Source organism: Lynx canadensis, chromosome E1, assembly GCF_007474595.2.
Source record: "Lynx canadensis isolate LIC74 chromosome E1, mLynCan4.pri.v2, whole genome shotgun sequence".
Lineage (NCBI taxonomy): Eukaryota > Metazoa > Chordata > Mammalia > Carnivora > Felidae > Lynx > Lynx canadensis.
The window spans coordinates 56265017-56292390 of NC_044316.2; the positions used below are offsets into that span (position 1 = coordinate 56265017).

At 63.8% G+C, this 27374-nt stretch overlaps 1 protein-coding gene across 5 annotated transcripts in view; it reads left to right on the forward strand.

The window, feature by feature from the left end:
* Nucleotides 1-27374, forward strand: part of SEPTIN9 (septin 9) — a 149093-nt gene that overhangs the window by 61886 nt on the left and 59833 nt on the right. For 3 of the 5 annotated variants that reach the window (XM_030295746.1, XM_030295748.1, XM_030295747.1), the window contains one exon: nt 19807-20448. In XM_030295746.1, the coding sequence (XP_030151606.1) occupies nt 19807-20448 (642 nt within the window). Of the gene's footprint in view, nt 1-6392; nt 6405-8849; nt 8853-14504; nt 14785-19806; nt 20449-27374 lie in introns of those variants that run through there. The other 2 variants (XM_030295745.1, XM_030295743.1) reach the window with 2 other exon arrangements.

The following is a 27374-nucleotide window of genomic DNA, read 5'->3' on the forward strand; positions in this document are numbered from 1 at the left end:
TGCTGGCCTGTTTTCCTCAGCGCTGTTTGCTGCAACCGTATTTGCATGCGGTAGAGGAATCCTGAGAGTGCTTCATGTTTGCTGAAACTCGGTGCGGCCCAGAACCTAGGTGCTCTGGTCCCACAGCTGTGTTCTGTCGCCTACAGGTTGTGTCCACCCTTCCGGATGCCTCGCCGGATGCCTGTCGGGTGGAGGACCCTCCCAGGCGCGCCCTGGAGGCTCTGGGCCCAGGAGAGCGGGCTGGTGTGGGGGGGGGGGGCTGGGGGCAGGGAGATGGGACTGTGTGGACCAGCCTGGGAGCCCGGACACCCTCGACGGCTGGGTCCAGGTGCACCTTTCCTCCCAGAAGGACGAGGCCCGTTGCTTGGTGACGGGTGCAGACCTGTCCCTAATTAATGCCCGTGGACCTCTTGAGTGATGGCGCACCCTGCTTTCCAGCAAGACTCGAGGCCTCCGTGAACGCCACCTCCCTGCAGGTCGCACCTTTGCGGCGGGAGGCGGGCGCCGCGAGCCGCGTGGAGGTGGGGTCGCTCACGTGGGCTGGAGGAGCCGGGTCTGGGATTTGGCCGGTGTCTGTTCTGCAGCTGCGAGGGGCGGCCCTCTTGGGGGTCCCGCTGCCACCCGCGGCACTGGCCTGGTGCTGTCTGCATCCAGAGCACGGGACCGGGCACGCCCACTGTCCTCGTCGTGAGGAGGAGAGCAAACATGCACGCACGGGGTAGCAGAAGTGTCTCTGTCATTGGCTTCCCCGCGGGGCTGGGCTGAGCGTCAGACCTGGGCTGGGGGATAGAGGGGGGGTGGCGGGGAGAGGCAGGCGGGGGAAGTCGGGGTCCACAGGGGGCGGGCCTTTGAGAGAGCCCACGTGGTGTAATGCTGCCGTTGGAAGCACCGGGGAAGCGGCCGAGCCTGAGCCTCAGTTTCCCCTCCCTGCGAGCGTTGCCCTGGGGTTTCGGCGGATTTGGCCGGCAGCACTGGGCACAGGTTCTGCTCTTGGGGGTGTGGTGGGTGCCACTCTTGGAGCTGGGGGGTGGGGTGGGTATTTGCAAGAGGCAGGTGGGTGTGGGCGCCTGGGCGATGGAAGGTGCTTCAAGGCCGCCGGCGAGGGCCAGTCTGGTCCCCCCGGGGGCGAGGCCGGACAGTGAGGTCAGCCTGCAGACTCGTCACGCCTGTGGAGCCCGCCCAGGCTCCCTCTGGTTCCGGCACACGGTCAGGCTGCTGGCCAAACCAAGGGAGCCCCTCCTCTGGCCTGGCAGACCTTCCCTCCGGGGTGCCACCGCTCTCTGCCTGTCGGGGTGGAGGCTGGGGTCACGTGGGCTGTAGGGCTCCTTCCCTGGAGAGGTCACCCAGCCCCCTCTGCCGCCTGCCACCCCCGAGCACCGCAGGTGGGTGGACCCACGGGCCTGCCTTACAGCAGCGACATGGCTCGTGCTGGACCGCCTCGCTGAAGACGGGCAGGGGGGTCGGGCCGCCAGCCTTCCTCAGAGGTGAGCCAGGCGGGGAGCCTGTCTCAGGGAGGGGACGTGCTGGCGGGGGCGTCCTCTGGGTCCAGTGGCCCTGTGCAAGTCCCGACTGTGTGTGGGCGCTGAGCTAGGAGAACGGCCTCATCTGGGACCGAGGGGGGCGGCGAGGGCAAGCCGAGGGCACGAGGAGCCTGGGCACAGGACGGGGGCCTGGGGGGCTCCCCGGCCTGGAGAAGCAAGCCCACAGCTCAAGCTCCCAGGGCGGGTGGCGGGCACACGGCCGGCACGGTGCCCAGCACACGGTGCACGCTCGCTCAGGCCACGTTTGCGGAGGAGGCCATCTTGCCGGCGGGGGGCGGTGACACGGTGGCCCCCGCGTGAGGCGGCGGTGGCTCCAAGGCAAACCCCGACGTGCAGACGGCGCACCCGCCCCGCAGGAGCCGGGACCTCTCGGCCCAGCAACCGTGGCCCCAGCCTGCCCCTCGGTGCTGTAGACTAATATCCTGGCACTTGCAGGGCAGAGGGGGGCCCCCCCGTCCTCCTCCTCCTTGTGTGCCCCGAGGGCAGGGGAGGCGCATTCAGACGTCCAGCCCAGCTGCCGCCCCTCCTTAGTTTACCGGCCAAGCCACCCCGGACTTGGGTTGATGTGCTGCTGGGCAGGGGCTCCTTGGGGTACAGATAGGAGTACCCCTGCTTGGTTGGCAGCCAAGACCCGGGGGCCAGGCTCCAGGGATCCGTGTCGGTCCCCAAACCCAGGAAGGAGTCCCACCTGCCTGCCTGGCCAGACCAGGTGCTCCCGGCTGGGCTCGGAGCTCCTGTGCCTCTGCTCTCTGTTCCGTGGCCGCGACAGCGGGCTGCATTCTGCACACCCTCAAAGACGTGGTGTGTGCATGGCATGGTGGGCTGGGTTAGCAGTGAGGGGCCCTGGGCAACCGGGGGGCTCCGGTGGGAGATGCATCAGAGGTTTAGGTCCCAGGAGGTTTTGTTTTTTTTTTTTTTTTTTTTTTTTTTTTTTTTTTGATTCATCCCAGAAACTCAGCCAGAAATGAGTTCCTGCGCTTTCTCTTGACAAAGCCACTAAGGAAAAATGGTCAAACAGTGGCTTTCTTTCCAGAGACCTCTCGGTTTTTCCCAAATTTGGAGGCTCTCTGAGTTGCTTACGAGACCGAACTGTCTGGAACTCTCTGGAACATGGTCCCAGAAGCTTCGGGGTTTGTAATCTGCAGCCAAACAGACCCAGCAGTCGGTCCCTAGACACCCCCGGCGCCTGGGGCATTTCTGGGCACAGGCTGTTTAATTTGGTCGCGACAAGAGTCTGGAGGCTCCGTTCAGCCCGGACCGGGAGACATTCTAGAAACTCCCAAGTTTGTCGTCATTTTTTGAAGTGCCGCCAGCACCCAGAGATTTAGGCGGAGGGACGAGGGGACAGCGCCCGTGTCTGTGGAGTCCCCACGCCCACCCTGGGGCTCTTGCAAGAGTGGGGCTGCAGAGGAGGAGGGGAGCCCAGGCCTGCCTCTTTCTTGCATTTGGTTGCTTTCCCTCGTCCACTCTCACTCCCGGGTTCCTGAGTCTCTAACGGCCCCTCCTGGGAGGGTGACCTTCCACAGACTCTGGCCTTCTCCCTCCACTGGACCGAGTTGCAAAATCCAGAAAATCCAGGGCCCCTGGCCTTGCATGTGTGTGTCCTCCCACCCGTGGCTGAGAGCTTCCTGTGTCCCTGTCCCCAAGGCCGGGAGCCTTTGCCCTCACACACTTGGAGTAGCTTCCTGGGAAAGCCAGTGGAGATGGGGAAGGGGAAGCGGGGTGGGGGGGGACCCCCGCCCCCCACCTCCCATCGACTCCACTCCTCCTCTGGTCTCCGAGGGGCGGGCTGTCTGGCTGGGGGTTCCATGGTTGTTCTCTGGGTACAGGTGGGGGGCGGGGGTGCTCAGGTGCAGTCTTGCAGGTGGTGGGGAGGTGGGTTTATCCTGCAGCCTGGGGCTTATTTGGACGCAGTGGAGAATTCCAGGGCGGCTACCCCGCCGTGCCCAGCCTTCTCGGTTGTCCAAGGAGGGGCGGGAACCTGTGCCTTTTGCAGCCAGTGTCCGGTCTTTTTTGATGATCCTCCGTCTGGTTTCCTGACCCAAACCCACTTCCTTCCCTGGTCCTTCTAGGAGCTCTGGCTAATGGCTCGCTGTCATTGCTGCTGGACTTTAGGCCGTCCCCTGGGGCAGGGCCTGGGGGTCCTGGGCACCTCCCTGTGGGTGGCCGCAGCCGAGGGTCCCCCTGGAATTGAGGAAGGGAACCACCCAGGCCTCTCTCTGCCCGTGGGAAGTTGGGCGATGGACAGCATCATCTTTCTCTTTGGTGGGAAGAAAAGAGAAGTCTCCAACATGGGCCACCTTGCTGTCTCCCCTTCCCCCGGGCCCTGACCTGGAAGATGGAGATGTTTCTGGTTCTGACCGTCACGGCCAGCAGTCTGGCGGATTCCCATTCTGTCCCAGGCAGGATCTCATTCTGTACCCGGGCCGGCCCCCTCCCTGGGTGCAGGAAGCCGGCTCTGAGCAGGGCTGTTTGGCCCTCCTTTCCATGTGGGTGGGCGGTTTCCCTTCAAGTGGTAGGCCAGGCCCCTGCCCCGTGTCCCCTGGAGACCGATATTATCTACAGTAAAAGCATTCAAGTTCTCCTGGCTTCAAACCAGGCCTGGAGGGGCGGTCTTCTCTGCTGTCCCCTGCCTCCTGTCCCCCGTAAAAAGCCAGGGGAAGGCGTGCTCTGTAAAGTAGCTGGGTTTTGGCTTTTCCTCCGGCTCGAAATGAAGTGCTCGAATCCCTGTGTTCTCTGGAGGGCCGGGAGAGGATCAGGGGTGGGGGGGGGGGGGAGAGGCGGCCAGCTCATTGGTTTATCTGTGGGCACCAGCTGAGTGCCAGCTCTGTCCTAGGTCCTGGGGATCCAGGCACGGGCCTAAGAGGTGTAGGTTCCGGAGGGCTTCCTGGAGGAAGGAGCACGTAACCAGAGTCCCAGGTGGGAGTTTACGAGGCAGGGTCTCCAGGCAGACGGTGCTAGCCGGCTTCTCCTCTGATTTTTGCCAACTGGTAGTTTTGCGTGGGAGAACCTGGTGTGGCCGCACCTGGCAGAGGGTGTCCTGGGCCCTGAGGGGGGAGGGGGCCGTGCTGGCAGGCCCACGTGGAGGTGTGACGAGCAGGCAGGCTCTGTCTCTCCTCCTGGTCAAGAGGCTGGGTGAGCTGGGAGGGACTCGGGTGGTGAATAACCCAGGTGGAGGGAGGCACCCGATTTGTTAACTTAGCGGGAGGAGAGGTGGGGAGCAGGTTGGCGAGGCTGAGCTTGAAGTCCTGGGCCTTCACCAGAACAAGTCAGGAAGGCCTGCTTTGCTGAGCTACAAGAGAAACCCTTGGCAGGCCTGGGGCCCCTTGGGGGTGAGATGGGAAAGACACCTTGGTGGGCCCAGTGCACGGAGAGGAGGGAGGGGGAGCAGGGTCCTCTCCCTCCCTCCTGGGGCCGCTGTCCCCAGCCCAGCCCCTGGACCCTCGGGGACACCGAGTGGTGGGGCAGCTGGGGTGCTGGGGACACTGCTGAGGGAGGAAACCTTGCGCCTGCCCTGTGCGCTCAAATATTTAGATCTCTCCTGATATTTAAATGATGAAGCCAGGTTCCTGCAGACTTCAGCCCGGGAGCCAGCTGTCAGGCTCCGGCCCCCTCCCTCCCGCATTCTTTGTTTCTGACCCAAGTCCCGTCCCTTCCAGCTCCTTCCAGCTGTTCGCCCTCTGCTCACAGAGACACTTCCTCTGGCCGCACGGGTTCTTACTATTTTCCGAAACGGTCTCCTTTATCGGGCACTCACTGCGTGCCAGCCACTGGGTTGGGCACTTTACATGCGGAGTTTTCCAGGCCCCCCAGAGTCCGGCAAGGTGGACAGGCCTCCGAGGCTCACTCAGGTGCCCCCTGGCCCGAGGCCACCCTGGAAGGCAGACCGGGTCCTCCCGCCCCACCCCTGCATCTGGCCCGCACTCCCTACTCCCTCTGGCCCTCCCCGGTGCCACCCTACACGGCCTGGCCTTGCCGGGCCACTGTGATGGAAACCTGGGGCTGCTTGTCGGCGGTGGGTGGGGACAGCAAATCCGCCCCTCCTCTAGCCCCAGCCTCGCGGCCCCCCAGCCCCGAGACCTCTGTTTGCGAGACAGGAACGACTGCGCCCACCTTGCCGGGCGGCAGGGAGCTTGGGAGAGGCGGCCCGGGGCCTGGGGCTTAGCACAGGGCCCGGTGTGGTGGGCCCTCTCCCCCGTAGGGCGTAGCTCTCGGGGGCCCGGTGGGGTCTGGAGAGCGGTGTGGCCCTTAGCAGGCCAGCTGGGATCGGGCTTCACAGACGCCCAGGCTGTGATGTTTGCCTCTCCGGGCCGAGGCTTCCCATCTGTGGAGTAGGGAGCAAGTAAAGTCACGTGTCTTGGGGAGGTCATGATAACCAAATGGGCCCCAGAACGGTGCCTGGTGTGTCGTAAGCAGGTGGCCACATCACCTCCTCACTCCGTCACACTGGGGCAGGGCTCGATAGGAGAATATGACGGCGGGGACACAGATGTTCAACGTACGGCTGGGACAGACAGGAACAAGCTCTGCTCTTGCCTGCAGGAGGGTGACAGACTGTGGGGAGGAACGTGACCCACCGTCCTGGGGGGCGGGGGAAGCAGGCAGATTCGGTGGAGGCTGGCGGGGGGGGGGGGGCGCCGCACCTCTGCCCTGCCTGTGTCTCCCGCAGCAGGTGAGTTAAACCGCGTTTTGCTGTGCAGCCCGCACCCCCCTCCCCTCCCCACCCCGCTGCTTGGACCTTCTCTGTCAAGGGTAAACACAGTGTGGCCGTCCGTCCGTCCGGTAGGGTTTGAGGCCTCATGACCGACACGCCCCCTTGTCACATGTGCCTCTGCCCCCAGCAGTGCCCAGTGTGCCCTTCGGGTCATGACGCATCCGGGAGCCGAGTGGTGGCGGCTGAGGCTGGATGGACGCGACCTTGGGTGACTTTCGGGGAAGGCAGGGGTGGGTGGGGCTGCCGGGCTGTTCCCAGGATGGTTGGTACTTGGGGTTTTCCCTTTGCAGGATTCTCGGGGTGGGGTGGTGGTGGAGAGGTTAGTGAGGCTCCTCCCCCGCCCTCCCCCTCGGACGTACCTTGAGGCGCCAGACCCACCCCTCCTTCCCGAACCAGAACCTCCAAGAGGCGGAGACCCGCAGTCTGTTTTCTCACAAGCTCCAGAAATGCTTCTGACCGGCGGTCAGAGCCTCTGAGAAGGATCTGGAAGCAGGGCCTTCGAACTGCAGAGGAATTCACAGAACCAGTGTGCGAATGCGTAGAGATGTGGCCCTCGAAATGCTGCCCGGAGAGAAGCGCGGAGCGTGTCCCTGCACGAGCCCGCTCCAGAGACGCGCTCATACGTACGCACGTCAAAAAGATTGGAAGGCCCTTTGCCAAAATATTGACCGTGGTTATCTGAGTCGTGGGTGTATCGATGTCTTTTCTTCTGTCTTGGCCGCCGCTGACAGGTTTTCTACGTCGTCCGTAATAAATAGCTTTTATAGTCAGGAAAAGAGCGGTAGATATCATCCTTGCAAGTTTATCGTCCAAAAGGAGAATCTCTCACTCGCCCCGGTCTCCCAGCCCAGCTAGAGAGACGGGCCCCCACTGGCTTTTCTGGCTCCAGGTTTGGGTTGCTGGGTTGAGTGAAGGCAGCTTTGCTCAAAGGTGAGCGGGCCAGGAGCCACCTTCCCAGGCCGCCGGCTGCGTGTTCGGCCGCAGAGGAATGTGGCCAGAGCCGTGGTCCTCGACCTCAGCCCCCCCCCCCCGGGGGGGAGGTGGGCTGGCCCTCCCTGTCCATCCCCGGCCGGGCCCCTCCAGCTCCGAGTGTTGGGAACTTGCTGGACCTGGCTGGTTCAGGAGCAGCTAGCAGACCGGGAGCTGTTGGCCGACTTCAGAAATGGCCCTCGGGTCGTGGGATGTCCCAGCCAGGAGGAGGGGCTTTTCAGGGCTGCCCATCTGGTCCGACACCAGGACGCTGAGGCCAGAGGGGTCATCTCTGTGGCCCATGAGCCGCCCCAGCTCTGGGCTTGGCACTGCCCTGACCCTCCCACACTGAGCTGAAATTCTCTGTTTTTGGTTAAGGCAAGACTCATTCCTGCAGGGCAGTAGGCGGGGTGGGGTGGGCTCACGAGGTGCACCCGGGGTAGTTTCTGGGCGGGTGAGGGCCCCTGCAGCTGGTGCTTGGAGGCTTCCGGAGGTGGGAATCGGGAGAGGCAGTTGGCAGCCTGGGCCCCGCCTGTGGGGCTGCGAGGGCGGTGGGGGGTGGGCGTCGGGGTGGGGGTGGGGGTGGGGGTGGTCTGCCGGCCGGAGCTGTGGCACAGGGGGATTGAGAGATCGCTGCACGGGAGCTTCTGCTTCTCCTTCTCCCGCAGGCCCGATGCTCAACGGAGGGTTGTCTCTTTATGGGGTGTGGCCCTGGGGGTGATTTATCTGTCCACCCGCAGCCGGCCAGCCAGGTCACAGGGTCACACTGTGCCTGTCCCAGAGGCCCTCATCTCTTGGGAGGAACGTGCAGCAGAGGGAGGGTGCCCTTGCAGGGTCACGTTCCCAGCTGCTGGGACGCACTGCCCTCTCTGCCCAGAGGAGGGGTCTGTCCTGCGTTTCAGGAGGTGTTTCTCCCAAAGCCGCGCAGGGCAGGTGAACCCTTGGAGGCTCTGTGACCAAACAGAAAATGCGAAGGAGAGTAAGTTCACCACTGCCTGGGCGCCGTGGCCGGGTGGGCACTGGGGGGGGGGGGGGGGGCCACGAAGAGAACAAGTGTGTGCGATCAGCTAGGGGGGGACTTGGGGCACAGGGCAGGGGCAGGGGCTTTTGGTAGGAAGGAGACAGAAGGCTGAGTGGGCAGGGAGTCAGCGTGAGCGTGAATTTGCCGCAGCAGAGTTCCACAGGCTGGGGGGTATGTAAAGCCCAGGTCAGGGCCCGAAGTCCAAGGTCAAGGCATCGGAGCGGCTGGTTCCTTCCGGAGGCCCCAAGAGAGAATGTGTCCCCTTCTGTCTTGGCTCTTGGGGCTGCCCCTCGGTCCTTGGCGTTCTTGGCTTGTGGACACGTCACTCAGGTGCCCGGTCTTCACGTGGCCCCCTCTCTGTGTGTCCCTGTTCTTTTCTTTCCTTATCTCATACGAGGACACTCGGCATTGAATTTAGGACCCACCCTAAATCCAGGATGATCAAATCTTGAGATTTTTTTTTTTTTAAATGTTTATTTTTGAGAGACAGAGCACGAGCAGGGGAGGGGCAGAGAGAGGGGGAGACGCAGAATCCGAAGCAGGCTCCAGGCTCCGAGCCGTCAGCACAGAGCCCGACGCGGGGCTTGAACCCACGAACCGCGAGATCGTGACCTGAGCCGAAGTCGGACGCTCAACCGACTGAGCCCCCCAGGCGCCCCAAATCTTGAGATTTTTAACCACATCTGGAAAGACCGTGTTTCCATTCACAGGTTCTGGGGGCCAGGACACGGACGTGTCCTTTTGGGGCCACTCTCCAACCCGCTACCGCGGCTCGTCTTAGGGCAGCAGAGTGTTCTAGGCTGGGGGGTGAGTGGGATGGCGGGCGGGCGGGCGGGCGTCGGGAGAGCAGGCTTGGACGGGCCTGAGGGCGTGACTTGGAGGGACGCTGGCCTGCCCGGACCTCGGCCTCCACGTCCGTCCGTGTGGCAGGAATGTGGTTGCGTCCCGCCTGCAGTCCTGAGCAGCTGCCCACGGCCCTCCTGCGCGCGTTCCCAGGGGCCTCGTCAAGTTCTGGATGGATGCTTAGAGTTGGTGGAGAGCTCGCTGTCCCCGGGGAGATCCCAGTCAGGCCCCAGGCGGGAGCCCTGCAGCCCGCCTCACTCAGCCTCCACCTGGGGCTCTTTGGAACGGCCTGATGGCCTCCCTGGTGGAGGTGCTACTGCTCCCTGGGAGCCCCTTCCAGAATCTTCTCGATGTCCGGCTGTGGTCTCTTCCACACAAGACTCGCCTCCTCCTCCTAGTTTTCCGTGCCCCTCCTCCTCTGGCAGACCCCTCACGTCCCTGAGGGTGAAGACCAAGGCCGCGTCACCCTCTGGGTTGGCAGGACCTGAACCCGAAAGTCCACGTTGGTGCCCGGAGGGCTTTTTGTCACGGCGACTCTACCCACCCCCCGCCCCCATTCCTCGGGGGCCTGGGGAGCAGCTGGACTCCCGGGTGCCGCTCTGACCGGCACCTGACCCTGCTCCCCGGGGTCACTGTCCCCTGTAATTAGGGGCCGGGGCAGCACCCCTAGGCCACAACACAGACGGCTCCGTCTGTCCCTCTGGGGTCCCTTGGCAGGCGGCGTGATTAATGGAGGGCTCCACCTGGGCCGACTGGCTCCCGGTATGAGGCTTTTTTTTTTTCCCTTCATTTTTTTAAGTGGTTTTACCACCTCCCCCAGTAGCCAGTGAGGTGAGGAAGGGGAGGTGATTCCTCCCCCCGACCCCCACCCCCGGGCAGATAACAGCCAGCACCCGGGATCCCCGAGCTGTGAGCAGAGACCGGAGGAGCGGTCCCCTTAGGCGGGTGGCCACCCTGAGGTCACCCTGACCTGCCGGGCGGCTCAGCCTGTGCCCTGGAGCCCAGATGCCCTAGGTCCCGCGGTCCTGGTCCACACCACACGTGTCGTGTGGGAGAGAGCCACCCGGGGCGTGGACAGGTGGGTGCAGGGCAGCTGGTTTTCATGGGCGTCCTTGCTCCGCTGTCCGGGTCGGGGCTAGGGCAACATCCCCAGCAGTAGCACTTACGGGGCCTGTGGATTTGGGGGAGCGGGGGGAGGGTGCAGGTAGAAAGGAGGAGAGGTGGTGGGGGGAGCGGCCGTGCTCCCACCCGGAACCAGCAGCTTAGCGCTCCTTCTGGGACAGGACCCCCTTGAGACCCCCTCGGGACGACTGGGGCTGCCCCAGAAGGGGGTTGCAGGTTAAAGGGCTCTGGGCCCTGTGACCTTTGAGGCCCTTGAAGCTGTGACCCAGGGGGTTTGGGGTTTTGAAGTCAGTCCCCTCCCAGGGGCTCCCTCCTGCCTCCTGGACTGCCATTTATCTGAGAACCTTTGACCCGCAGAGGCCCCAAGAGGTCCCCGGGAGGTCTCACATCCCCTCCTCTCCGGCCCTCCCCTCCCTCCGGGCCGGGGCCGGGCCACACCTAGGTCCTCCTCCCATCTTCCAGAGAGCTGTGCAGGCAGGCGTCCCCACCCTGGTCAGGAAATTCTTGCTATCTCGTCCAGATCTCGCTCCCGGGTGTGGAGAACCCGCAGCTGGTTTGAGGGGGGTGGGGGGGGGGCAGAACCTCCCGCCTGCAGCAAATTGGTCTACGTGTGCACACGTTCCCGGAACTTTAGTCAAGAGAAAAAGGTGGCCCAGCATCTTAGGGGACTTTTAAACCTGCCTGGAGTGACCCTGGTGTCCCGAGACCCAAGGGCATCGGGGAGATGGCTGGATAGGCACAGAGGGGCCTCCCGTCGCCCCCCCCCCCCCCCCCCCGCCGGGAGCAGCTCCGGGTGGAGATTTCTTGCATCAGGAGTCGCCACGTGGCTGTCCCACGCCGCCTGCCGGGGTCTCCCCGACTGGACAGCTGTCACCCCAAGGCCCTTCTCTGGTGGGGGAGAGGTGAACACCGGTAACTAGTTCTCTGAAGGTGGGCCGACCAGAGAGCTTTCTGCCCCAAGTGGGACAGTGTTGGGAGCACCCGGGGTGCCCTGTCTGGGGACACTGGGGCCACAGGTGTGAGATGGGGCATCCTCTGGGTGAGCTGGATGCATGGGTCCTGGCCGGTGGGGGGCGGGGTGGGGGACGTGGGGGAAGCTCTGAGGCCAGGGAGGGCGAGGACAGGCAGCAGGAAGGGGCTCCCAGCGAAGGGCTGGGGCCAGCCGGTGGCCTGATGCAGGCCTTTCCCACCAGGCCGGTCCGATTCCAGGGTGCCCCTGGCCCCTTCTCAGAGCTGGTGAGTCATAGCAGGAAGCGGCTTCAGCATCCACGGAAGGAGGTCACGGCGGTTGCAAGGCCTCTCCTCTCTCATCCGTGTCCCGTCGGGGTGTTCGTTTCCCCGGGGCGGCTGTAACAAAGTGCCACACCCTGTGGATGGCTTGAAACGGTAGATGTTCAGCCTGTCCCAGTCCTGGAGGCCATGGTGCGGAGTCGAGGCGTGGGCAGGGCTTGGTCCTTTTTCTGGATGCTGTCTGCCAGAGAGTCTGTTCGGGTGTGTGTCCAGCTTCCGGTGACAGTCCTTGGCTTGTAGGCCCCTCCGGACCCTGCCCTGCCTCCACACGGTCTCCTCTGTGTGTCTTCTCCTTTCCTGTATCTCATGAGGGCCACTGCCGTCGGATTTAGGGCCCTCCTTTATCCAGGATGATCTCATCTCGAGATCCTCACCTTTATCCCGCAAAAGACCTGTTTTCCCAAACAAGGTCGCCGTCAAAGGTTTTGGGAGTTAGGACTCAGACGTATCATTTTGGGGGGCCACCATTCGGCCAGTGTCTTCTGCAGACAGCACAGCGGAGTCTGAAAGCCCCTGTAAAGGAATCCGAGGGGCGCCTGGGTGGCTCAGTCGGTTAAGCGTCTGACTTCGGCTCGGGTCACGATCTCACGGTTCGAGGGTTTAAGCCCCGCGTCGGGCTCTGGGCTGACAGCTCAGAGCCTGGAGCCTCTTCATTTCTGTGTCTCCCTTTCTCTCTGCCCTACCCTGCTTGTGCTCTCTGTCTCTCATAAATGAATAAATGTTAAAAAAAAAAAAATTAAAAAAAAAAAAAAGGAATCCGATAGGGGCCCTGGTCCCATCCTGGCTGGGGAGGACTGGCTTCACCTGTGTCCATGCCTGCTCGCTAGAGCTTTCTCCAGTGCATTTGGGGACTAAGAGGATGTCTGGGATCCGGGGGCCGCTGTAGACCCTCGCTGCCACTGGGCCTCTGCTCCTGGCCGAGGGGTCTTGTGTGCGCGTGTGCGTGTCTGTCCCAGCTGCAGGGTTGGGGGGTCACTGGTGCTCCGCATCTGACTTTTGCATTCTGTTTGTGCCTGAGCATGTCCTGGGCGGGGAAGGGCCCGGTGCCACGTAGGCTGTGTGGAGCCCCCCGCCTCCCCCCTGCAGTGAATGGCAGCAAGCTCCCCCTGCAGCCTGGGAAGGGAGGGAGGGGGCCTGTTTGTTGCTCTTGGCCCCATCTGAGAAGCCCAGCCCGCTCTTTCTTACATTGCTATTCCAGAGCGGGGGGCCAGGCCTCGTGGGTGGAGGCTGTGACAAGCAGGAAGGACCCCCCGGCATGCCTGTGTCCCCCCCCCCCCCAGGCCCAGGGAACAGAGGTGGGGTGGGAGGAGATATAGCAGCACCTAACACCCAAAGCAGGAAGACAGTCATCAAAATAGATCGGGGTGGGGGGGGCGGGGGAACCTCCCATCCTTTGCCAGGGGCTGCGCGGCCTCCCCAGAAACCCCCTGCTGAATCTGGAGTTCTCGGGGCTACGCCCCCCCCAACCCCCGCGGCTGATGGAAATGGGGCAGCTGGTTCCTCCTGTCCAGGGCGCCCAGGCCGGACCCCTGCTGACACTGCCTGGTGTTGAGGCACAAGCCCGTGGTCCCAGGGCCAGGGAGAGGGGCCGCGTGCTTGCTGTCCGCCCTCCCCAGGCCGCCTACAGCTGGCCACGCGTGCACACGAGCCCAGGGCGGCCAGGAGCCCTCAGCCGCCTCGCTGGCCCCCAGACCCGAGCCGGAGCAGGGCGAGACACGGCTCTCAGGCCGCGTCAGGCCCTGCGGCCCGGCCAGGCCTCGCCTTGGGGACGCAGAGGGAGAGGGGCCGGGCAGAGGGCTTTGACCGCGGGTGCCACACTCTCTACCCGCTCTTCCTTTGTTTGGACTTTGCTCCTTGTATCCTCCTCGTTCGACAGACGTGTTTCTCTGCGGGGAACCCAAGGCCCAAGTGGTGCCCGAGCTGTTTGCCACCCTCGACTTCCCAGCGCAGGCCCCACTCGGCCGCAGTGTCCGTTTTCAAGCTTTTCCCTTTTGGACCCTTCTGCTTCCTGAGGACCCTCCTCCCCCCACCCCTTCCCCACCTACCCCCCCCCCCCCCGCCCCGGCCATCTCCCCGCCGCCGAGCCCCTGGAGGCAGCTCCTGAGAGGGTTCTGGTAGGAGGTGATCCAGGCATTCCCCCAGCGGAGGAGGCAGGGAAGGGGGCGGCCTGGAGGGTGCGTGCGGCTCAGCCCCCCTAGGGGTGCTGGGGGGGACCCCGTACCGTGCACCCCAGGGTTGTCCCAAGGAGAAACAGCTGGGTATCTACTGTCCCTTTGCTGCCTAAAGGCTGCTGGCGTGGAGAGGAAGGCTTCCTGCCTTCCGGGCTTGGGCACCGGCTGCGCACGTGAACAACGGCGATCATCGGGGCACGGGTACCACTGTGCCATCCCGTCAGCGCCCACAGTAGGACAGACGAGGAAGCGGAGGCCCAGGGGTGACGGAGGTCGTGTCCTCCCCGTCTCAGCCCCTGCCCGGAGTCGCCCCCGCCTTTCCTAGGTAATTCAGTCCTTAGTGGGGATGAGTCCGGCTCTTGCGGCCTCGGCTGCTTTTCCTTTGGAGGATTTGCTGCTTAACGGACGGCCTCCTCTCCCGTCGGCCCTGCCCTGCTCGGTGGCGCTCCTCCTGGCCCCAGCCCCCGTCCTGCCTGCTGCAGCCCTGCTCTGCTATCTCGAGCCTTGCCCGAGCCCGTGACTCAGCCTGGGGCGGTGCCAGGGCCCGGCCCTCACTCCCGGGGGCTCACGAGCTGGCAGAGTAGGTACCTTCGGGATGGGGGTCCTGCAGTCTAGTCCTGCAGGCTCAGGGCGGGGAGCAGGGCAGTACCCTCCGCCTGGGACCATCCTTCTAGGCTCCCTGGGGCCACCCGTTCAGGGGTGAAACCTTTGCTGCTCCCTGGAAGAGACTGCGTTGGGCCAGGGCCGGCGCTCCTGGGGCCTGAGCCCAGATCGGCAGTGTCCCTCCCGAGGGAGTCGTGCGGGGAGGGGGGGGGTTTGTTTTGATCTTGGCCTGTAACATTCTTTGCATGACATTTGTCCCCCCGCTGGGGCAGGGCTTTGTGGCTGCCCCGGGACGCCCCCCCTCCCCGGACCGGCCCCTTCTGTGCACCCGGGAGTGGGGAAAGGTCTGCAGCCTGTGGTCGGAGCAGAGAGCTTTACAATGGCCCCTTGTGTGGTGCACGTTTCCTCCTCCAACAGGCCCAGACCCAGGCGGCTCCCGCTTCGACCCCCACGGGCACAGACGGACGTGCATCTGGCGAGGCGGCTTTGGCCTCCGCGGCGGCTGGGCCTGTAGGTGTTTAAAGGACTGGAGAGGGCCGGGCTCTGGGGCCGGAGGAGTGGGGCTGGGCCAGCGAGGCCCACAGCCTCTCCTGCCCCGGTTCTCAAAACGCAGCGTCGATGGCCTTAGGCCCTGAAAATAGCGAGTGGCCCACGCGCAGCACAGGCACGTTGGGAAGAGGCAGGAGAGTCTAATGGGAAAAAAGTCACCCGCCTCGATTCCTTCCAGAGTCGTGCGAGCGCGCGGGCACGTCGCACACGTGCGTGTGAGACCCCGCGAGGGTCTCTTCGCACGCATCTTTTTTTTTTTTAATGTTTATTCATTTTAGACACAGAGAGCGACAGAGCATGAATGGGGGAGGGTCAGAGAGAGGGAGACACAGAATCCGAAGCAGGCTCCAGGCTCTGAGCCATCAGCACAGAGCCCGACGCGGGGCTCGAACTCACGGACCGCGAGATCATGACCTGGGCTGAAGTCGGCCGCCCAACCGACTGAGCCACCCAGGCGCCCCTCTTCGCACGCATCTTGTGTGCTGCCGGTGTGGCTTCACGTCGTCAACGTTTCTCATCTTCAAAGCCGGGATTTTGATGACGGCGCGGGACTTCGGCATCTGGGTTTAGGAAATCTCCGTAAACCGGAATTGTTTCTGGCGTTTGCTGTTTTAATGCTGATGCAAACGTCCCCCTACGTCAGTCCTCGCGCTTCTGATGATTTCCGTGGGATAAATTCCCAGCAGCGGGAGGGCCGAGGCGCGCAAACGGGCTCCAGGCTCCTGGCGCCCGTCGGGGAGGGCGGGTTGAGGAGGGCCTTTGGGAGCGGGTGAGGTTTGAGCCTGGCCGTGGGGGCACTTGAATGCAGAGGAGAGAGAAGCGGGGCGATCTTGAGATGATGGCGGTGTCTCCCTCCCAGGCGGTGGCCCCGGGCGCGTCTGGCGCTCTGAGGGTATGTCGTGTCCAGCTGACATGGTAAGCGGTGTCTCACGTGCCCTCTGACTGCAGTGACGTCCTGCGAACAAAAGAGGCAGCAGCCCAGCACTGCCCCCCCCCCGGTCCAGTAAAGGCCACTCCTCTGCCCAGTTGTCGGATCTCACGTACGGTCCGTCACGGAGGGCCTCAAATCTGCAACTTGACCAGCTCATGAGCACTCTTGCCGCCTCCCGTGCGTGGCTGCTCGTGGACAGCTGTGGCTGCCTCTACCCTTGCAGGGAGGGGTAGGTGGGGAAGGTGAGAGGCACCTGCTGTGGGGCCGGGTGACGCCCGTTCCCCCCCCTGGAGCGGGTGGAGCGTGTTTCCAAGGACGGTGGCTGCACGTGTGTGACAGCCGGTCTTCTTGATTTTTCCCCGCCGGGTGCTGCTTGCACCGTGACATCCTCGTGGGGGAGGCAGCTTCGTACAGGGCGTCCCTTGCAAAGTCTGCCTTAAAAAATGATCTTGAGGGGCGCCTGGGTGGCGCAGTCGGTTAAGCGTCCGACTTCAGCCAGGTCACGATCTCGCGGTCCGTGAGTTCGAGCCCCGCGTCGGGCTCTGGGCTGATGGCTCGGAGCCTGGAGCCTGTTTCCGATTCTGTGTCTCCCTCTCTCTCTGCCCCTACCCTGTTCATGCTCTGTCTCTCTCTGTCCCAAAAAAAAATAAATAAATGTTGAAAAAAAAAAAAAATGATCTTGAGCAGGGTCCCTCCAGACGACTTCTCCCACATCTGGGGGTTTTGTGGGATTCCGGGGGAGGAAAAAGGAGGCGGCTTTTTCTCCTGGGTCCCCGGAGAGGGGCTGGGGTGGCGGCACCGTCGGGAGATCCCGGACAGAGTCCTGCAGCCCAGAGGTCTCTCCCCCTTCCGGGGGGCCCCGGGGTACTTCCGGGGGCTGCCGTCACAATTTACCGCGGACTGTGGGGCTCAAGCCACAGAATTTGATTCCCTCACATTTCTGGGGGCCAGAAGTCCAAAGTCAAGGTGTTGACAGGGTCTCACACGGATTACAAAAGCTTGAGAGAAGAATCCTTCCTGCTTTTCTCAGCTGCTGCTGGCGCTAAGCATCCCTGGGCCCGGGGCCGCATCGCCCCAGTTTCTGCTGGCCTCACGTGGCCTCTCCTGTGTCTCCCGTGCCCCAAGTCCCCCTCTTCTCTCCTGTATAGGAACACCTGTAGGATTTAGAGCCCGTCCTGAATTCAGGATGCTGGCATCTCGAATCCTCACCTTAATGACATCTGCAGAGACCCTCTTCCCAAGTAAGGTCACATGCGCAGGTTATGGGGGTGAGGACTGGGACGTATCGTGTGGGGGACACGGTCCACCAGAGAACCTTAGAGCGGGTGGAGCTTCTCAGGCGGAAGTGGGGGCTCCTCCGGGGCCCCGTGCCCACAGGCTGCAACCCTGTGACCTGGCCTCACCTTCGGGTTGTGTAGAAGAAGCACCTGAGGCCCGTGAAGGTCGTGGAGGTGGCTCGTGGAGTTGCAAAGCGGAGGATGTTTCCAGGGACCCCAAGCACGCCCCCTCCCCCATCCCGGAAGCCAGTCACAGTAGTCGTGACACGGCCTGCAAGATGTGAGGGGGAGAAGTGTGAGTTGCACGGGGCCAGGGCAGGTGACAGCCAGCCGGGCTTTGGGGCTGGGGAGAGGCGGCGGCAGCTTGTTTGGGGGGGGATGGCGTAAATCATCAAGGACACCCCTGACGATCTGCACGTTTTCCGACAGCTGCCGCCCTGCGGGTGGGAAACAGCTCCTTTTCTCCTGGGGCCTCGGACTAGCCGGGGGTGGGACCGGATGGGACAGTTCCGAGGGTGAGCACCTAGCTGGGTGACGTGGCGGGGCGATAAACACACAGCCGCTGTAGGGCCAGGGGGTGACATGTGCCACGCAGGAGCACAGAGCTGTCAGAGAGGAGAGGGTGGCAGGTGGGGACGGCGTGTGCGTCTGTGCAGGATGACCGTGGCCGTGAGGACCGAGTCACGTGGACCCTCAGAGGAAGGAGGGTTGCAGGGAGCGGGCCAGCTCGGCTCAGCGGTGATCTGTGTGCGGGTCGGGTTTGAATTCAGCGCTGTCCCCGGACGGCGCCTGAGTCAGAAAGGGCTTCTCTTGTGCGCGGTCGTAACTCGTGAGTCGGTGGTTGAGGGCACCTCCAAATGGGCTTCCCAGGTAGGGGATCGCCTCGTTCTGGGGCCAACGTGGGACGAGGCCCATCCCCCTGACCTCTCTTCTCCAGCTCGGCCCCAGGGAATTACCACCTGGGCACCTTAAAATACTTGTGCCCAGGTGGGCTGGGTGTGGACCCCTCCTCTAGGGAGTTCATGGACAGGAGCCACCGTTCAGGGACAGTGTGGACAGTACCCTGGAGACCGCGGGTAGACCGGGTGCTTTCAGGAGACCCCACATGAGGTCACAGTTCCAGGCATCCACCTCTGGGCTTTCTGGCCACTTTAACACCCCCTTGAACCTGGCCTTTGTCACCTTGACCTTTTTTGGAACGAGCAGTTATGCTCCGTGGTTATCTTGGGGGCAGGCCCCCAGGGGAGGGGTGCTGAGGTGCTGGCATCCCCGCTTGGCTCGTCCCCTGCCCCTCCGGCACAGGACCCCCTGCCCCCTTGGCCACGTTATCAATCAGAGGTCACAGGCTGGACCTCAGGCCAGAGGCAGCCTGCAGACGTGATCCTGTTTGACCACACGGTGTTTTTTGAAAGGGGGTTGTTTCCCTTTGTGCGAGCGTGTGCAGATCAGGAGACATCCCTTAGGAAAGTCCAGATTTCCAGATTCTCCCGAGAGAAGTCCGGAGCTCTGGCCGCGTCGGGAGCACAGGCCGGCCAGGCGGCCTGTGTGTCTCTGTCCTGTGAGGGAAGTCCTGTCCACCGGGAAGCGACAAGAGCTGTCCTGGACTTTGGAGGAGGGAACACGTGGCGGGGGGCCCCCGAGAATGGCCCCAGATCGCTGTTGTCGGGCCAGCAGGGGGCCGGGGAGGAAATGGCGGGGTCCCAGGAAGCCCGGGCTTGGGAGCTGGGGAGGTGAGGTGGCGTAGAGGGGTGGCAGAGACATTGGGGGTCGCTGAGCGCCCGCTGTGGGCCCTTCCTGCCTCTGGTCTTCGTGACGGAGCAGCTGGTTCCCTGTGAGAGCACGGCCGCAGGCAGGGGCCGCGGGGACGGTGGCAGCTCCCCAGGCACGCGGACCCCGGCCTCGGAGGAGCAGCGGGTCCTGGCGGAGACGGTGGGCGGATGGGCTTGGTGGGTGGGAGCGGGCGGCCGGCGTCCCCAGGGGCCTGGCTGGGACAAGCAGTGTGGGATAGAGGCCGACGACGCTGTCCCGAGGGGTGAGGATCGAGAGAGTCGGGCCACGCCGGGGCTCGTTGTTTACTGAAACAGGACAGCCGAGTGGTCAGAACCCTGTGCCCCGGGGTGGAACGGACGCGTTCTTCCGTCTCCGACGCTTTGGGCACCTTGCTCAGGCACCACGGCCCTAGTTTCCCCATCGGACCGGGGGATCACGGCAGCATTTAGGGCACAGGGTCACGTGAGGAATAATGACACGGTGGGCTAGGGGCTGTATTAGGCCCTCCCGGAGCCTGCGGTCCCACGCCGAGCTGCTGTGATGATGTCACTGCGGTCGTGGTTCTGACAGGTGATGGTTGAGGCTGCCGTTGATGGGGATGTACGTGCCCCCCACCCCCACCCGGTTGCTGGTGGTCGTGGCGGGTTTGCGCCCCGTGGCGTCTGTGCTGGGGGGGGAAAGGAAGACACGACGAGAAAGAACTCGATGTCCCCTTGAGCCAGGAACATCTTTCTAGAACACGTAGCTGGCACGTCCTCGCTGTGGCCATGGTGGACGGGGGCGGGGGGGGGGGGGGCTGGTGTCCTCCAAGCTCCGCCTTTTCTCTCCCCCCGGGGTGTGTGATTGTTGGCCCCTTGGAGTCCCCCGGGGAGTGGGGCTTGTCCCCTTTCTGCCCGGGAGGGGGAGGGTGCAAGAGTCTCCGGGGGCCCACAGCTACCTTAGCAGCACATTCCTGGCTGTTCCCGAGCCGTCCACGCCTCACGTCCCCCTCTCTCTGTCTTCCAGCCTTGAAAAGATCTTTTGAGGTCGAGGAGGCCGAGACACCCAACTCCACCCCGTCCCGGAGGCTCCCGACCCCCCTGCTCCGGGCCACGGTGGCCAGCTCCACCCAGAAGTTCCAGGACCTGGGTGCGAAGAATGCCGAGCCCGCAGCCCGCCATGTAGACTCCCTCAGCCAGCGATCCCCCAAAGCCGCCCTGCGGAGGGTCGAGCTCTCGGGGCCCAAGGCCGAGCCCGTGTCCCGGCGCACGGAGATCTCCATCGACATCTCGTCCAAGCAGGTGGAGAACGCCAGCGCCACCGGGCCGTCCCGCTTCGGGCTCAAGCGAGCCGAGGCGCTGGGCCACAAGACGCTGGAGCCCGCCCCTCGGAGGACGGAGATCACCATAGTCAAGCCCCAGGAGTCAGCGCACCGGAGGATGGAGACCCCCGCCTCCAAGGCCCCCGAGGTGCCCGCCGCCCCCACCTCGGACGCAGCCCCCAAGAGGGTCGAGATCCAGGTGCCCAAGCCAGCCGAGGTGCCCGCCTCCCCCGTCCCACCCCAGACCCTGGAGAATTCGGAACACGCCCCGGTGTCTCAGCTGCAGAGCAGGCTGGAGCCCAAGCCCCAGCCCCCGGCGGCCGAGGCCCCACCCAAGAGCCAGGAGGGTGAGTAGCGGAAGCGAGTCCGCGGGCTGTTGGGTGCGTGGGGACGGGAGCTGGCTTTGCCCTGGCGTCTTGGAGGCAGAAGCTGTGACATTGGGGGGGGGGGGGGTCGCAGGTGGGTGAGACCCGGTTCAGTGGAGGCCAGGAAGACACGGGCCGGGGTCCCAAGGCTGGCGGAGGGGTGCTGTCCGTTGGGGATGGCACGGGTGCCACGAGCTGGGCTCGCGTTTGGCTTGGAAAGACCCTCGGGTTTCGAGGGGCCCCTTATTGGTCAGGATGCGTCGTGGTGTGGAGTTTCTGCTGTCAGGGCCCCAGCCGGCGGGGTCTGGAAGCCTGGAAAATGAGGGGGCGACGGGCTCGTGTCGGGACGCGGGGGGCAGAGGGGCTTGGGGACCCAAGCGCGGGCGTCCGCGTGCCGGTAGGCTCCTGCTCAGATCTGCAGGCCGGAGGGAGAGGCCTCGGGTGGGGGGAGGGGTTGGTGCCCTCCTGGGTTCCGCACTGCAGGGGCTCCCTCCAGCCCTTCCTCAAGGAGGGGGGTCGTGGTCAGAAGCAAGGGGGAAACGAGACGCTCAGGCTGTGTGTGCCCGGGTTCTCAGGGCCGCTAGGGAGGGGACCGTAGGCCAGGGAGCCCCGTGATACCTGCCCAGCTCCTTTTGGGGTGCTCTTCTGGTGAGGGAGGGAGGCTGGGGGCTTGGGTACCGTCCTCGGGGGGCCCAAACCCGGAAGCTGTGCTCACGTGGGGAGCTCACCGGGGCCAGCTTGGGAACATCTGGTCCTGGGATCTTGGCCCCACGGGGTCAGGGGCCGGCTGGGCTGTAAGCCCCATGAGAGCTGGGTCCCCTTTCAAGGCAGGACACTGAACTCAGAAGCGTTCAGTGTTCTTCGGGTTCGGTAAACGAACGTTCTGGAGTTTTGATTTACCTTTTTAAATCATAATCGCTTCTAATTTGGGTGGAATGCACGTAACGTGAATCGACTGTTGCTCGAAGCGTCGTGAAGCGTGGTGGCATTGAGAACGTTCACGTCGTCGTGCGGCCCAGCTCCCTCATCCGTCTCCAGAACTTTCTCAGCTTCCCACACCGAAACCGTGTCCCCGCTAAATACTGACTCCCCGTGCCCCTCCCCCAGCCCCTGGCGCCCACCGTCTACTTTCTGTCTCTATGAATTGACTCCCCCAGCTCCCTCACACAGGTGGAATCAGACAGTGTCGGTCCTCGGTCCTTTTGTGTCTGGCTGACCTCGTTGAGCCTCGTGTCCCCACGGCCCATCTACGGTGTGGCAGGTGTGGGGATTCCCTTGGCCTTTAAGTGAGGGCTGTGAATTTGCTGCAGCACTTGACCTCAGCCCGCTCGCCTAAACCTGACGCTGCAGAGCCACGCCCACTCTCTCGGACCCTGCGGTGTCCCTGTGGTCCGAGACTTCTCTCTCGGTCTCTGGGTCCCCGTGGCGTCGGTGCGTCGGAACGAAGGCGCGCCCGGTGGCCTGGGGACTGGTTCCCCCGTGGGTGAGGTGTTCGCGCCCAGCTGAGCCAAGCAGGATGTGGTTGGGGGCATGGTCGGCACCAGGCCCGTGTGGATCTTGGTGGCAGCTCGTGCTGGACGTGGGAGGAGGTGGTCCCGCCCTGGGTCATCGGGGCCCCACGGCCCAGAACGCCGTGCTGCAGCCGGCTGGCCACCGGGGCCGGTCCGGCTGGCTCTGCTTGTGGAGCACTCGAGGGTCCTGTGGGGCCCTTTCCAGATCCCCAGCCTCTCGAGCCGAGCTTTGGAGAAAGTGGGATTTAAGCAGGCAAAGGAGGGGAGCCAAGGCAGCGGCCCGGAGGTGCTCCGGAGCCTGGAACTTGGGGAACTGCACGCTTTCTCCGCGGAAAAGAGTTTAAATGTCCAAGTCCGGGGCGCCTGGGGGGGGCTCGGTCGGTTGAGCGTCCGACTCTGGATTGCGGCTCGGGTCACGAAGTCATGGTTCGTGAGTTTAAACCCCGCGTGGGGCTCTGTGCCGACCGTGCGGAGCCTGCTTGGGATTCTCTCTCTCTGCCCCTCTCCTGTTCTCGCCCACTCGCTCTCGCTCTCTCTCTCTCTCTCTCTCTCTCTCTCAAAAATAAATAAACGTGAAAAAAAAAGAAGTCCAAGCCCGGCGTGAAAGCCATGTCGTCAGCAGCCCAGACCCTGGTCCCCTCAGAGAGCAGCGGGTGGGCCCAGCTCTGCGTGGGGAGGGTCAGAGGCCAGTGGCTGTCCCCCCGCCCCGTGCCCCACCTACCTGTGTCTCAGTGGCCGGGTGGGGAAGGGCTCTGAGACCAGTGCTCACAGGGTGAGAACCTTTAGGGCCAGACCGATGCAGTGAGACCGGGCGGCTGCACTGAGGCAGGATGCTGGGGGCTCGGATGGCTCGGTTTGGGAGGATCCTGTCCACCTAGGACAGCACGACAGAGGTCACTGCAGAGTGACCTGGTCCTCGAGCCCGGGAGTGACGCCGGGCGAGAGGTTGGGCGAGGAGGAGGAAGGCTCACCCAGTGCGGGCTGGGGAATTTGGCTCTGACCAGCGCTGCCTCGGATGTCGAGTTCTTCAGTGCCCCGGGCAAGTCCGGGTGGCAGGCAGGGCCTTCCCGGTGGAGGTGTGTTCCTGGAACCCATGGCACGGCTTCTGGGGGTCCCCTGCTCCGACAGAAACCCTCTGGGCCGTGGCTTTCGGCGCACGTCGGGGTCTCCTGGGACCAGAGCTGAGTCGCTCCCAGATTGGCCTCCCTAAAGCACAGCACTGGCGAAATCCGTGCCAGGCCCGAGCCTTCCCTGGCCCGCTCTCCACCCCACCCAGTCTCTTGTCCAGCTCAGACCTCCCGCTCCCCAACTCTTCCTGCTCTGGCCCTTCCGTGGCCTCCACAGGCCACCTCTCCCGACCTCCTGACTCCTGACCTCCTTCCTCTCCACATCACTGCTTTTTGAATTCCTATGCATCCTTCGAAGTGCAGCTCAAACGCCACCTCTGCCATGAAGCCCTCCCTCTAGCTGGAAGTGGCCTCCCTTCCTTGGACTCCCATGCCTTTCGGCATCTGTGCGTGTGTGTGTGTGATGTCTTATGTTTGGCTTGGAATGTTAATTATTTGTGTTGTACCCCCTTTTTTTCCTCTGCTGGACTTTTTAATGGAAAAGTTTCCCAGCGTACCTTTCCTTTAAAATTCAGAAAATGTCGAAGTTAGAATGTAAAGTTCACCTGTAATCCCAAAGGTACCCTTCTTCGTGTTTACTCTGTGTTTTTCAGAATTCCCTCCGTGCCCCCCGCTAGATCCTACGTAGGTTATTTGAGAGTAAGGCTGTTGTCGGATTTCTTTAACTTTTTTCTCCCCCCCTGAGTGACATAGACTTAGTAGGTGCTCAAGAAAACAATGTAGGAGGAGTGAGATGGGTTTTCGTGCCCCCCCTGCAGGTGGACACAGGGACCCTGGGGACCCCGTGGGACCTTGCAGGGACCAAGCAGATCCTTTCCTGGTCAGCCAAGAACCCCCGGGTCTCACAAGCTCCACTCTGGCACACGGGGTTCCTTGTTTCGGAGGCTGGTGGCCCCCGGCCCTCCTTGTCATGCGTCGGTCGTCTCCGCTTCTCTCTCGGTCTCTGGGGCAGTCCGGCCTCGCCTCCCCTCCCAGGTCCCTGGCTTGCCCTGCGTCTGCCTGGGTGGCGCTGGGTGGGGCTGGGCTGCAGGACCCAGAACCGTGTCTGTGCAGTGAGCTGCCCCCCCCCCCCCGCCGCCCTCCCCTCCCCCCGGGAACCACCCACCTCTGGCTCCCACGGCTGACACCAGCCAAGTTTCCCCGAGGTGGCCTTATAAGGCGGGCACTGGCTCCTCACTCGTGGGTCTGGTTCTTCGCCGTCTCCGGATGCTGATTGGAGGCCGTGGGGCTGGCCGGGCAGGGTGGGGGTGAGGCACCCTGACCGGCGCCCCCCCCCCCCGGCTCCACCCCCCCATGCCAAGCGGTTCTGAGTCTTCACTTTGCCCGCCCCCAGCCTCAGTTTCTTGATTTGTCAAAAGAGCGAGGACCCTCTATCCCGAGGCAGCAGGGTTCAGACTCTGCCGTGTGTCCTCCGTGGTGGTGCCAGGCAGGCATGGCTTGTGATGGTGGATGTGAAACTGGGGAGGAGGGCAGGCTCATCTGGGGTCTCGGTATGCTTTCCCTCTGACTGAAAACATCTAGAAACGTCCTCGGCTCGGGATGGGGGGGGAGCACCGAGGAAGGTGGACATCAAGGTCCCCGAGCCTCTCGCGGTGGGCGTGGCTTTCTGGCACCCCGGCTGCACCTGCCTATCTTTCAGGTGCACCTGGCTACCTGCTGCGTCGGGGGCTGGGACCGAACGGAGGGGACCCCAGCTCTGCAGGAGACAGTGGGGGCTAGAGGCGCGGGGTTGCTGGGACCCCCAGCAGGGACACAGGGACGGAGGAGGCAGGGCAGAGGAGGCTTCAGGAGAAGAGAGGTGTGGACTGGGTGTGAAGGGCGAGGAGGGGTCCGCTGGCGAAGGGGCAGGAATGTGCCAGGCCCGGAGCGGGGAGGTGGGAGAGAGGGTGACCGCCGTGTGATCAGGGAGGAGGGGCCCAGGTTCTGCAAAGTCTGCCTAGACTCCCTCACCATATTTACAGGACACCCCACCAACTAGGGTGTCCGCTCTGGGCCTGACGCTGGGCCGGGAACTCCCCGGTGAAGTTTCACCCTGGCACTCGGTATACAGTAGGAGCTTGATAAACGTCGAGGGACTCACTTGGGCGCAGGGGGCTCGTCTCTCGCCATGCCTTGGGCCCTTCTGCGTGGGGCTCAGTGTCTCTGTTGTGGCAAGACAAAGGCCGTGCCACTGGCAGGGGTGTGTGCACCGAGCTGTCTTGCCTGGCAGACTCCTCCGCCCCGAGCTCCTCCCCTGCCCCTGCCCTGGCCCCAGAGAGCATCCGGGCACCCGCTTACTTTTCGGGATGGAGTCTCTTTCTCCTTCCCCCTTTTGAGGACGAGCACTCTCAAAGCCCGTTCCCGTTAGGTCTGAGGCAGGACGTCCCCAGGCACGCGGGTGCAGGGTGACAGCGGCTGGGGCCAGGTGTGTGCCCTCCGAGGGGAGGCGGAGTAGAGGGCTGCGGGGACCGAACCCGGCCCCCCTCGCCGGCCCACCCAGCTGTCTGCCAAGCCCAGCCCAGGGCCGAGAAGGATCGAGGGCCCACGCAGGGTATGCAGCCCCAGCAGCTGCGGAATGCCTTAAATAGAGCCGAGCGCAGCTGCGGGGCGGGCTGGGCAGGGAGGCAGGCGCTGGGGGCGGGGCCCAGCTCTTCCCCATTTGGGGGCCGTGGCCCTGACCACCCGGCGGGGCCCCCGGGATGGAAGCCGGGCTCCAGACACATGGTGCCGGGTGAGGCCTCCCGGGTGCTCGTTCCGGGAAGCTGCCAGGAGAGGAACTGTTTGCGTCCTCAGCCTCCCGGGCCCAGGACAGCTGCCGCGAGCCGGGGTCCGCACAATGGGGCCGCTGTCTGGGGGACGTGCCCGTGCCAGACAGCCACGCTCTGTGCGGCAGGGACAGAGGACACATTGAGCGCCGGAGGGGCACCCTCAGACCCCCACCTGGTGCCCTGGAGCGTGGGCAGCCCCGGCCAGAAGCCGGGTTCTGTCGGTTGGCCTCGAGGAGGCCGCTCGGTTCCCGCCAGGCCTCGCGACGGTCCCCCACGGGGCGGCCGGTGTGCGCGGGAGGAGCGTCACGCGGCCTCTTCTCTGGGCGGGATGTGACTTCCTCTCCCTGGGTCTCCTCTGATTTTCTCTGACCCCGGGACTTTCCGTGGGCATCACTGGTGCCCCCCCACCTCCCCACCCCGGAACCCCAGGGGCAGCTGGAGCTCTGGCTTGTAGCTGGCGAGCAAGCAGCTGGTGCCCAGGAAGGAGCTTCCAGCTCGCTGAGCGGTGGACGGGGAGACAAGCGGACGCGATTTCGTTAAGGGGCGGGCACGGCGCTCCCACGCTGGGCCTCCCCTGCCCATTCCCTCCGCTGCCGTCCCCCCCTCCTTCCAAAGTGACCCCCAGGGGTTCCGACTTGGAAGCGTAGAAGGCTGAGCGCTGAGACTCCCCTGCGGGGGGCCTTGGCCACTGGTGTGGGGGGAAGATGGCCAAGCACGGGCCCAGCCCCCGGAAGGCTTTTGTGAAACAAGCACACGAACGCGGACCAAAGGCGGGCCCCGCTTCCCTTTCCTCTCCGTGTCCCCGAGAGTGGCGCACGGCCGGGGCTCGAAGACGGGAAATAGCGATCACAGGAGATCTGAGAAGGAAGTTGGTCTTTCTGGACACCCCCTCCCCACCCTCGTCCCCAGGACCACCCGTGTTCTCGGCGGGGCGCATCGAGCGTCTTTCTGGGATTCGCCCCTTTAGATGGTCACTCGGCTTGGCGCACGTGTGGAGAGAAGTCTGTGTGTGAATATCTTAGACGCTTTCTGAAAACAAGTGAAATCAGACTCCTGCAACTAGCTCTTTATCGCTCCGCTTTCCCGATGCTGTGTCTCTGTGTCCAACAAGTCCCTCCGACCCGCCGCCGGTCCCCGGCCGCTCCGCTCCTCCCGTCCCCGCCCCGCTTTTCACTGTGAGACGCGAGGCTCCCATGAACACACTCACGTTTCTGTTTGTGCCCAGCGGACTGTCCGACTTCAGGAGTGGGATTTCGGCACCACGGGATGTGCGCATGTTAAGTGTTGATCTGTGGGGCACCTGAGTGGGCGGCCCAGTCGGTTAAGATGTCGGCTCAGGTCATGATCTCACGGCTCGTGAGTTCGAGCCCCCGCGTCGGACTCTGTTTTCCGTGCAGAGCCTGCTTTGGATCTTCTGTTCCCTTCTCCCTCTTGTCCCTACCTCGCTCTCGCTCACACTCTCAGAAATAAAGAAAACGCTATAAAAAATTTGAAAAAAATCAAAAGGTTGATCCGTGGGGCGC